This window comes from Rhinopithecus bieti, unplaced genomic scaffold (genome assembly GCF_001698545.2).
Source record: "Rhinopithecus bieti isolate Rb0 unplaced genomic scaffold, ASM169854v2 scaffold_55570, whole genome shotgun sequence".
In the NCBI taxonomy this organism is placed as follows: domain Eukaryota; kingdom Metazoa; phylum Chordata; class Mammalia; order Primates; family Cercopithecidae; genus Rhinopithecus; species Rhinopithecus bieti.
In genome coordinates, this window is record NW_016821707.1 from 137,263 (window position 1) to 149,150 (window position 11,888).

At 39.8% G+C, this 11,888-nt stretch overlaps 1 protein-coding gene across 4 annotated transcripts in view; it reads left to right on the forward strand.

Moving 5' to 3' along the window:
• The window catches only part of VLDLR (very low density lipoprotein receptor), a 34,538-nt gene extending 24,347 nt beyond the window's left edge, over positions 1–10,191 (forward strand). For 2 of the 4 annotated variants that reach the window (XM_017860546.1, XM_017860548.1), the window contains 12 exons: positions 445–564; positions 667–792; positions 1,283–1,454; positions 2,042–2,260; positions 3,172–3,290; positions 3,903–4,042; positions 4,366–4,507; positions 6,076–6,222; positions 7,129–7,212; positions 7,588–7,668; positions 8,494–8,663; positions 9,539–10,191. In XM_017860546.1, coding sequence (XP_017716035.1) covers positions 445–564; positions 667–792; positions 1,283–1,454; positions 2,042–2,260; positions 3,172–3,290; positions 3,903–4,042; positions 4,366–4,507; positions 6,076–6,222; positions 7,129–7,212; positions 7,588–7,668; positions 8,494–8,663; positions 9,539–9,574 — 1,556 coding nt within the window. In that variant the 3' untranslated portion in view covers positions 9,575–10,191. The remainder of the gene's footprint in view (positions 1–444; positions 565–666; positions 793–1,282; positions 1,455–2,041; positions 2,261–3,171; positions 3,291–3,902; positions 4,043–4,365; positions 4,508–6,075; positions 6,223–7,128; positions 7,213–7,587; positions 7,669–8,493; positions 8,664–9,538) is intronic. The other 2 variants (XM_017860547.1, XM_017860549.1) reach the window with 1 other exon arrangement.
• The last annotated feature ends 1,697 nt before the right edge of the window (positions 10,192–11,888 follow it).

An 11,888-nucleotide genomic window follows, 5' to 3' on the forward strand; every position in this document is an offset into this window, starting at 1 on the left:
TATAGGTGCCCGCCACCATGCCCGGTTTTTTTTTTTTTTTTTTTTTTTTTTTGTATTTTTAGTAAAGACAAGGTTTCCCCATGTTGGCTAGGCTGGTCTCAAACTCCTGACCTCGTGATCCACCTGCCTCGGCCTTCCAAAGTGCTGGGATTATAGGCATGAGCCAATGTGCCTAGCCCAAACTAGTTTATAGTTTAACCTCCTTAAAGATAACTGATCATCAATAGAGAAATTTGACTAAATGCTGCTTGACCAACTGGTAACTTGCCAAGGAGATAGATAATCCACCCTGAAATATATACCTATAAAATAAATGATTAGGTCTTAGACAAATCATGGGTTTGACCAGGCCAACTAGATAAGTTATCAAATAGCTTGGGTTTTAAATGTGAAAGACAGGTATTGAAAATAAGTTGTCAAGTGACTGCTACATTTTTATTCCAGATATAAACGAATGCTTGGTAAATAATGGCGGATGTTCCCACATCTGCAAAGACCTAGTTATAGGCTACGAGTGTGACTGTGCAGCTGGGTTCGAACTGATAGATAGGAAAACCTGTGGAGGTGAGTCTAAGAAGAAAACCTGGACCCTGCGGGTGATGGGAAAGTGTAGTATTACCTAGTAAGGTATAGGAGCAGCAAGACTAATTCTGATTTCCCTCCTAGATATTGATGAATGCCAAAATCCAGGAATCTGCAGTCAAATTTGTATCAACTTAAAAGGCGGTTACAAGTGTGAATGTAGTCGTGGCTATCAGATGGATCTTGCCACTGGCGTGTGCAAGGCAGTAGGTAAATGAACTTGGACTGGTGTAGCTATTGTACCTTTACAAGTAAGTCCCTCTAAAAGGTACAGCCAGTGACCACAGTAGTCAAACTAAACATGAAATCGTACTTGAGAACAATGTTGCTAACCTCATAATACAGCAGTATCAGTTAAATAGCAGATCTCTCCCCCGGACATCTATCTTGGTCATTCCTTTTGCGTATGATACCATGAATACCTACCAGGTTTGCATGCTGTCTGTTTCCAAAACTTGAGTGCAACTCAGATAAGTGACTTATTCATCACCCACCCTGTTGTTGAAGGCTGTAACCCCAGGACTGCCTTCCTAAACCATAGGAAGCACTTGCAGGTCCCAGGGGCAGGAACTCCAGAATAGATACTACTGACGTATTCCACAATACCTTTACTTTCTAAGATCTCTGCTGGGAGGAGATGGTTTAGAAACACCTTGCCTTCTTAAAGCAAAACTAAGTAACCCTGACTTTCATCTTGCAGGCAAAGAGCCAAGTCTGATCTTCACTAATCGAAGAGACATCAGGAAGATTGGCTTAGAGAGGAAAGAATATATCCAACTAGTTGAACAGCTAAGAAACACTGTGGCTCTCGATGCTGACATTGCTGCTCAGAAACTATTCTGGGCTGATCTAAGCCAAAAGGCTATCTTCAGGTAACTTTCAGTTCCATTTGTGGTGTCTTGACATAAGTCATTGTCACTTGGGAAGTGATCTGTGGGATAGTTTGGAGGAGTTTCATTTTGTGCCTAGCCCCATCTAGCATCTAATTACCTGGGGACATTAAATCTAACACTAATTCTTTATTAAATTGTTATCATTTCCTAATTAGAAACTAATAATTGTCTATGAAATAAAATATGACATCTTTCATATTTTTTATATTTTCTCCCTTTTCTCTACAGTTAATTGAGAACTGTTCATTGTTGCTACAAATAGAAATGGTAGTACAGCCGTTCTTGATAGGAACTATAGAAACTCAGATGATGGATACTGAAACAAATAGCTTCACTTATAAATTTGTTGTTCTTGTATATAGAATACATACCAGCAACTAGATAATCCACAGCATTATTAATTTAGCATCAGTAAGCAGCATGGTTAAATAATTTGAGTGGTGAGCTGTGGTGCTACTAGATTTCTTTCTGAATGAAGTCATTGACCATTTTGTAAGCAAAAAGTCCATTCTCCAAGCTCTAATTGTGTCAAACTCTTAAATTTCTTGTGACCTATTCTGTTTCAGTGCCTCAATTGATGACAAGGTTGGTAGACATGTTAAAATGATCGACAATGTCTATAATCCTGCAGCCATTGCTGTTGATTGGGTGTACAAGACCATCTACTGGACTGATGCGGCTTCTAAGACTATTTCAGTAGCTACCCTAGATGGAACCAAGAGGAAGTTCCTGTTTAACTCTGATTTGCGAGAGCCTGCCTCCATAGCTGTGGACCCACTGTCTGGGTTTGTACACTGTTTTCCATCACATAGCTTTTTGAATGGTATCTGTGTAGGTCAGGAGCTTTCTCATACCTGAATTAGTACTAAAATCTCAAGGTTTATCGGCCCTCTACAACAAAGAATTAGAATTCTAATTCAAGATATCAGTTTTGCCCCAGTTGAATGACCCTAGGATGGCCTTATCTGTATGACAGGTCCTCCTGTCTGACTCGTATGACTGATTGCTGGTTGATATTAATGAATTAACATTCCTGATTTGATGTGTGTACCAAAAGCTGTATCTGAACCCTTTTGCCCACCCAGTTTCTATGCAAGTGATTTTTTAGTTTTTGACTGAATACTTTGCTGTGCTAGCTCTGGGTGATCAAACCTAAATGACAGCCTGAATTGTGGGGATTTGGGTAACGACATTGCATCTAAGTGTGCAAGTTGTCTGAAAGTCCAGCAGAAATAAACAGACCTTTATAGAAACATTTCACTAAGGGGGTTCCCTAAATTACCACTAAGTAACATAGAAGAGCAGCTTAGGAAGTTGACTAAGGCTGTAGTCATCACAACTGGCCCCCATGCAGCCTCATTAGAACTCAATCAGCCAACCCCTGCTATGAAATTTAAAGGATATTTGTCTTTCACTCCTCTGAAAGAAGTGACCTTTTAAAAAGGAAACATACCTTTGTGACTTTGGGCTGAAATTTAAATGTCAGACAAACATAGATTATTACAGTTAATAATGAACTTGCAGATTCTTAATATTCAATTTTATTTACCTAGAACAAAATTTAGACCCTTAAGTGTTACTATTTGTCACTAGAGAACCCCTTGAGTTTTCTGCTCAAATTTTAAATTTTTGTTTCAAGCTACAACTTTATTCCTTCTAAACCACTGAGGCTTATTTCTCATTTAATTCTTCACAGCTTTGTTTACTGGTCAGACTGGGGTGAACCAGCTAAAATAGAAAAAGCAGGAATGAATGGATTTGATAGACGTCCACTGGTGACAGTGGATATCCAGTGGCCTAACGGAATTACACTTGGTATGTATGTTCTTCCTTCTCGACCACCCACTCAACTATCTTCATAGTGTTTCCATTTATCTCCATGGTGAATTCTCGACTAGCAGATGACTCTTCTGCTTCCGCCTAAATTCTAGCAGGAATTTTCAATGGGAGTAACTGAACAACAGAAGTAAAATGGTGGATTAGCAAATTACACATTCCATAACTACTGACCTGTTGTCCAGCTGGGCCTAATATGTGACATGAACTCAGTGAAGGTTAGGTCTTGGGTGCTCTCATACTAAATATTCTGGGCATGAGTGCCTTAGCATTTCCTGAATTGCAGGCTTTTAACAGTTTTCTTCTGGCTTTTTGGAGAACAACAAAATGCCAGTCTCTTTTAATATTTTCTGTAATGTGAGTAATATTTCTTAAGTCATTTACTTTGAGAATCTCAGATACCCCGTTAGTCCCCAAAAATGAATGTGGATACAGATTCTGCATGCTGCTTTGCCAGGTTTGTGTGACCCCTGTTAAGAAACCCTGTTGGGGAAAGAACCATAAAAGTAGAATATTAATTCATTAGATGTTTTAAATGGAAGCCAGAGTAGTAGTGGCTTGTCATGTAATGACAATTCTTTTCCTACCTAGACCTTATAAAAAGCCGCCTCTATTGGCTTGATTCTAAGTTGCACATGTTATCCAGCGTGGACTTGAATGGCCAAGATCGTAGGATAGTACTAAAGTCTCTGGAGTTCCTAGCTCACCCTCTTGCACTAACAATATTTGAGGTAAGATGTGTCTCACATCAAAGTGTGTATACCTTTCAGCTACTATATCACTTTGAGGAGAAATGATAGACATGGCGGGAGGAGGGAAGAGCAGCTGAGCATGGCTTGAGAAACTGCTTTCGCTTAAAACCTGGTACAAATTAGACGCTAATTCCCAGAAGCACTTCAAACCTAAACTTGATTATTTTACAGTTTTATATCTAGTGTCCCAGCTCAGCATTCAATAAACTTAGTCCATTAAATGAGAAGTAACTGATAATGACCTTAGAAATGGACTTGTGTTAATCCTGGACGTACATGCTAATTGTGGGGTTCTGTTGTAGGATCGTGTCTACTGGATAGATGGGGAAAACGAAGCAGTCTATGGTGCCAATAAATTCACTGGATCAGAGCTAGCCACTCTAGTCAACAACCTTAATGATGCCCAAGACATCATTGTCTATCATGAACTTGTACAGCCATCAGGTACCGTGGAGAAGCACAGTCCTTAATATCCACTTTAACGGAAGCAGCATGACACAGAACCTGCTGGATGTCAGTAGCTCTTGGCAACTCACCTTTCTTTAAAAGGAACGTTTGCCCTCCCGTACCCTACCTCAAACATTTCACATGTTATTTTTTTATTTCTGCTGCCTTAGAGAAATGGCTTCTCAGCTTCAGCTCCTAGCTTCCCTCCCAAGCCTCAGTGTCCGATCTTTTATTTCTGCTTCTTCCATGTCCCCTTGGCCTTCAGCCCCTCTTGCCAAGACTATTCCAGTAGCCTCCAAAGTAGCTTTTGTGCTACAAACTTCCTTTACTGTTAGTTTGCTAGGATTTTTGCAATGCAGTGCCACAAACTGCCTTAAACCACAGAAGTTTATTGTCTCAAAATTCTGGAGGCCAGAAGTCTGAAATCAAGGTGCCAGCAGGGTTGGTGCCTCTTGAGGGCTGTGAGGTAAGGGTCTGTTCGGGGCCTCTTTTCCTGGTCTGTTGACAGTGCTCTTCCGCCTGTGTCTCCACATCATCTTCCCTCTGTACATGCTTTTGTCCAGGTTTCTTTTTTTTTTTTTTTTTTTTTTTTTTTGGGAGACTGAGTTTTGCTCTGTCACCCAGCGTGGAGTGCAGTGACACAATCTCAGCTCACTGCAACCTCCACCTCCTGTGTTCAAGCAATTCTCTTGCTTCAGCCTCCTGAGTTGCTGGGACTACAGGAGTGAGCCACCATGCCCAGCTACATTTTGTATTTTTAGTAGAGATGGGGTTTCACTATGTTCACTATGTTGGCCAGACTGGTCTCAAACTCCTGACCCCAAGTAATCTGCCTGCCTCGGCGTCCCAAAGTGCTGGAATTACAGGCGTGAACTGTAATACCAGTCATATTGAATTAGAGCCCACCTTAATGACCTCATTTTAACTTGATTACCTCTGTAAATATCCTATCTTTAATATCTCCAAATCAGATCACATTCTGAGGTACTAGGACTTCAATAGATGAATTTTAGGGAGGAACACAATTCAACTTGTAACACCTACTTTCTCCCTGTGACACACCTGCTATAGGATTGTGTAGATTCTCCAACACATCAGGTTATATTATGTCCTGCTGAAAACACTGGGCTGGTTCTATCTAAATAAAACCTTCAAACCTTCCTAAGACTGAGTTTCCTTCCACTTTGTTGGAGCAAGTCAAGAGAAAACCAGGAGAACATGCCTAGTCTCCTTTCTCTGAGCCTTCACACTAAACCTTGGGCCAATAGTGAGAGCCAGTCCTGGGCCCTCACCTCCCTTCCCCACCTCCTCTTTTGAAATCTATCTCTTAAAGACATAACTTTTACAGTCTGTCTCCAAGAGGTCCCTAATCTGATGTCCTTAGAGCATGCTGCCTGTACCTTTATACTTATTCTTCCTTGATATTGCTCTCACTTGAAGGATTGGCAGAGTCGACAAGTCTAAGCTCTTGGGGGCAAGGACTCAGGTCTTCAACATGTAGAACAAGGCTTTATATATACTAGGCATTGGAATACCCATTTTAATGGTATTTTTTTCCTGACTAGGTAAAAATTGGTGTGAAGAAGACATGGAGAATGGAGGATGTGAATACCTATGCCTGCCAGCACCACAGATTAATGATCACTCTCCAAAATATACCTGTTCCTGTCCCAATGGGTACAATCTAGAGGAAAATGGCCGAGACTGCCAAAGTAAGGCATTTTGTGTTTCAACCACAAGTAGAACATACAACAAGCAATATAGGACACAAGTTTGGCTTTTTAAGAATTCTGTTTTAGCTAATTCTTTGAATAGATTTGAGAAGATATCTGCCATGGTTGTATGCCGGGTTATCATGTCATTTCTTTAGACCTGACTCTAACCCATTTCAACATTAAATGAGTTTATAGGAGACTAAAGTGTCAACATACCTTATACTAATTTGTACCAATTAGTCCCTTAGCAGCACTGAGCTAGCCAACTTGCAGGTAATTAAACGAGGCCTTAACATTTTTCCTCAAAAGGAGGCGGACAGAAACTATGCTTAAGGAAGGCCATGGTTACAGAAACCTCATTGCCTCAGTGGGTGACGCTTCCCTAAAATAACACTTAAGCCGAATTTGCCTTTAGTCTTCTGTTCTTAGCTTTTGATTAAGTGGCAAATTAAACTCGTTTGTGTGGCCAAGGAGCTCATATGGTGAGGCTGGTGAGGTTTTTATTAGCGTGATTCATGGTCAGGTCACGGCAGCGATTAGCTCAGTTTACCAAGAAATTAGTTGCAAGACAGTCTGGTATGCCTGGTACACCAGAGCATCTTGGAAACATTTCTTGTAATTTCCAGGAACATGGGATATTGTTTAGAGGGATAAAATACGGTTGTCCATCATTTTGAATTGTCAAATTCCAAACACTGACTATTCTTCCCAAAATTTCATGTATCTCTTTTTGCATGAAGATTGCTATTTCAATTTTGACACATCAGCTGTACAACTTAGTTCAGCAGTGGTTTGTCTATTTTACCTGGTTTTAAAATAAGCTTTTGCATGGCTTGTCTGGACAAAACAGCTAGCCATTCTGGAACCTTGGCATTAACCAGGTTCTTGGTTTTTATGATTCAGGTACTGCAACTACTGTGACTTACAGTGAGACAAAAGATACGAACACAACAGAAATTTCACCAACTAGTGGACTAGTTCCTGGAGGTATCGAGTTCAGTACTGCAAACTGTTAATCTCCACTAACAGCCACACTCTTTGTATCTATAGCTTAAATAATTAATGCAACCTTTAACTACTATTTCTGCCCCAATTGGTAACCTATATTTAAACACCAAAGACTTAAAATTTGCATATCTTTTCCTGACTGATCTTTAAGGTTTCTAGTAGAGAACTGTCAGTGAAATGGCTACTACAGCATGTGACTCAAATACTTCTAGGCCAGAGTTGTTCCTGGTGTTCAATTGTAGTAGATACCGAACATCAATGCTGGATGCAAAGGTTTTGTCTCCTTACCTGATGGGTAAATCTGTAAATCTTAATACAGACCCTTCTAAACTGAGTCCTTTTATTCCTCTGTAGGGATCAATGTGACCACAGCAGTATCAGAGGTCACTGTTCCCCCAAAAGGGACTTCTGCCGCATGGGCCATTCTTCCTCTCTGTAAGTAGATTTCCTACAAGTCTGGGTTCAAGAACTTCTTAGATACCAGATGAAGATTTTTTTGTTCATCTGGAGCTACCCCTTTCATGGCCCTTTATGCTGTCATAGCACTTATGACACTGAATTATATTCACTTTCTCCCCCACATAGTACACTAAATTAAGGCCCATATCTTTCTCTTCAGCTGTGCCCTTGGCACAGTAACTGGCATGAAAATTTTCAACAGTTAGTTAATGCTTTCCACTTCAGCACTGTTAGCCTGGCTTATCCCCTTATAAGTCTCTTTAACTGCTCTTCTCTTCCGCCTTTGAAATGTGTGTAATGCTTTATACAGAGGAGATGCACAAATGCTTTCTTGAAGAGTTACAGGACTTGTTGAGGGTAAATTAAAAGCAGTTAAGAATTTTCAAACCTATGGAAAAGGACCTCTAAAACTATTATGAGACATGCGAATTATAAGGACTTTGCTATAAAAGCCTTTGTCCTAAATTAATAGATTCCAAGCTTAGCTAACACACCAGGAACACCTGAATAGCTCTCCAGAACCTTCTGCAATTTTAATTTGGTGAGCCTAAGGTGGGACCGAGGACCCTGCCCTTGCCTGGATGGATGTGGCTAGCCCAGCTCCAGTGCATAGAACTACCTCTGGGCTGAACTTGTTTCAAGCTCCTGGCCCATGTTTATTCCAACTTCTAGTTATCCTAGCTCCATAAAACATGACATTTTTGCTAATGTCAATTATTATGGATTCCTTAACATTATTACCTTTCTTGTATGTTCCAATACTAGACTTAGCTCACTTAGCTATCCTCTGATTTTTTTCAGTGCTCTTAGTGATGGCAGCAGTAGGTGGCTACTTGATGTGGCGGAATTGGCAACACAAGAACATGAAAAGTATGAACTTTGACAATCCTGTGTACTTGAAAACCACTGAAGAGGACCTCTCCATAGACATTGGTAGACACAGTGCTTCTGTCGGACACACATACCCAGCAGTAAGTCAGCTTTGTGTCTTTATACACCATGGCTTGAAGTGAGACTTTTCAGAAAGGAGACCTCGGCTGGAAAGAGAGCCATTAGGATGATGGAGTTACCAAACACTTCATCTGCTACCTGGATATTAGACAGTGTAGCCTGTTAGAACATAAGTCAGTCAGTTGATCAGCATCTAACCCTCACCAAATGGCAAGAGGGTCAACTTAAGGTCACCACTATATTATTTTTGGTTATAGAAATGACATGTAAATATTAGCATGAACCAAGTAGCTCTTTACTGAACTATTAAATCCATTGCCTACTGGATATTTGAAAGTAAATTAGCATATCATATATAGGAGAGTTGGCTTAAAGTCAGTGTATTGAGTAAGATTCACTTAGCCAAACTTATGATATGCTTTGCTTTAAAAAGTATCCCACCACACTTGCACACTTAGTATAGCTAGCTTTTCTTCTAGCAGTAGTCATTCACTTGTTCTTCAGATGAAACCCAAGTGGAGTATTTGGCCTTCACTTAGGAAACAGGCTGAAAAAAACAAGTATTGATTGCTCCCCTCTCAAGCTCTGGTGAAACATGGAACAGTGGTCAATTCTTGACACACAGATGGCTTTTCACATTTTTCTCCAAGACTTATGATCATTAAGTAGAAGAGGCAGAATCAGTCACACTATCTTATCTCACTACCAAGCAGGTATAGTTGAATTCAAATTAAATGCATGAATGATACAACTCAGTCCTCTTTTGTATCTGACTTTTCTTCTGAGCACTCTGAGTGTTCATGTGACCAACTAAAAAGCAGGGTCCATTTTAAAGACGAGAGTTGCCATCAGTGAGTGATCACCAAGCTCATTCCATACTTCTTCTTTTCCACAGATATCAGTTGTAAGCACAGATGATGATCTAGCTTGACTTCTATGACAAGTCTTGACCTTTGAGGTCTAAGCAAATACCCCCGTCGGAATGGTAACCGAGCCAGCAGCTGAAGTCTCTTTCTTCCTCTCGGCTGGAAGAACATCAAGATACCTTTGTGTGGATCAAGCTTGTGTACTTGACCGTTTTTATATTATTACTTTTGTAAATATTCTTGTCCACATTCTACTTCAGCTTTGGATGTGGTTACCAAGTATCTGTAACCCTTGAATTTCTAGACAGTATTGCCACCTCTGGCCAAATATGCACTTTCCCTAGAAAGCCATATTCCAGCAATGAAACTTGTGCTATAGTGTATACCACCCTGTACATACATTGTATAGGCCATCTGTAAATATCCCAGAGAACAATCACTATTCTTAAGCACTTTGAAAATATTTCTATGTAAATTATTGTAAACTTTTTCAATGGTTGGGACAATGGCAATAGGATAAAACGGGTTACTAAGATGAAATTGCCAAAAAAAATTTGTAAACTAATTTTGTACGTATGAATGAAATCTTTGACCTCAATGGAGGTTTGCAAAGACTGAGTGTTCAAACTACTGTACATTTTTTTTCAAGTGCTAAAAAATTAAACCAAGCAGCTTAACCATGGTTTGTGCCTGTTCCTCTAGGATGACATCCTAGCCTGAGTAGTATCAAGTGTTCTGTGTGAGCTATAATTCTTGATGTTGTATAACTAAGCCTGTAATTGGGCTAGTTTCTCTTACACCCAAGTACAGCTAAAAAATGAAGTACTGTTTAACATTTAGCTCCCAAAATATTTCTTACTGTGTAAAAGAAGCTAGCTTAGTCTGTATCTAGAATTCCTCTTGGTTAGAGGAGTTTCTTTTCCATTAACTTGTTTCCTGATCGAGAAACACATGCTAAGATTTCTATGAATTCTGCTTCTTTATAGTTAAGTCTGTTTTCCATGTTCTGTCATTTAGGTCAAGGACAAGTGCCTTCTAAGGCATGGATAAGGGCTTTCTTCTTATAAAAGTCTAGACTGTCTTACTGTGAAGATGGCCAGGGAGGATAGCAAGCAATGGCATTCTTGAGCAATCTAAGGCAGGGTTCTCAGTGTGGTCCCAGGAACAGAAGCATCTGCATCACCTGGGAATGTGTTAGAAATGCAAGTTCTCAGCCCCATCCCAGACCTACTGAATCAGAAACTCTGTGGGCTAGGGCTGAAACCTGCTTTCATAAGCCCTTCAGGCAATACTGATGTAAACTAAAGCTTAAAAACCACTGTTTTAATGTGACTTCATGAAGAATATAATTGTAATATCACCTAAATTTTTATCCTGGCTGGGATAGGGCAGATTCTTATGGACAATTTCTGGAACTTACAGTATGAAGAGCAGATGAAGCGTTTGAGACAAAGAAAAAGTTGCACAGGGAGTTTAGTGAATTTTTCCATCAGGTTGGCCATTACTTCCTTTCTCCAAAGTCTCAGGATGTCTGGAAGCAAGGAAAGACACAAGACTGGAAGCGTCGGGTGGATGCTGTGTGTCACAAGTGAGGTGGAAAGTTGACTGCGGAAGGTACAGCAATTCCTCTGGAATTAAATGACCGACCAACACTGTAGGAAGAAGATGAAGAGAAGATGTTTTGAGTCGCTACATGAATCAGTGGATGACTCATATTTTCACTTGCATATGAAATATAAGGCAGTTAACATCTTGTTTGTGGCTTAAGCAAGGAAATTAATATTACTAGATGAAGGGGAAGTTGGTTCTATTGTCTTAAGGGATGCCTCCTTGTGATTTTGGTCAACTGAATGAAAAAAGATAGCCTTGGACCTTTTTTCATGGGAGGTTTGGAGGTCAAGCATGTAGAAGGAAAAGGCTGTAGTCATGAATATAGAACTGTCTACTCTCCACCTTTTCCTTACTGTACATTTAGTCATCACACTGAACAGGATGTGGCCTGCTGACAGTGAGTAGCTGAAGTGCCTATTTGGTAAGTTAGCATTCAACATGAACTCTGAAAGCCATTTCAGTGTTTGAATGCTGCTCTGACCCTGCTATGGTACAAAAAAAACATGGATTTTTTTTTTTAACTGGAGTAATACCAAATTCCCTTTAGAAGCTTGAAGTTTGATACTATTGCTTTCCCCATTATAACGATTATACAGTATTAATTATAAGGCCCAAAGTTTGTTTTGGCAAATAAAGTATTCTCTATCATCATCATCTTTTGAATTCCTGTCCCTAGTATGTTCTTTCATGTTCTGGGTACAAATTTCCAACCCTCAAAGAGTCTAAAACATCTTTTTTTTTTTTTTTTTTTTTTTTTTTTCTCTCTGC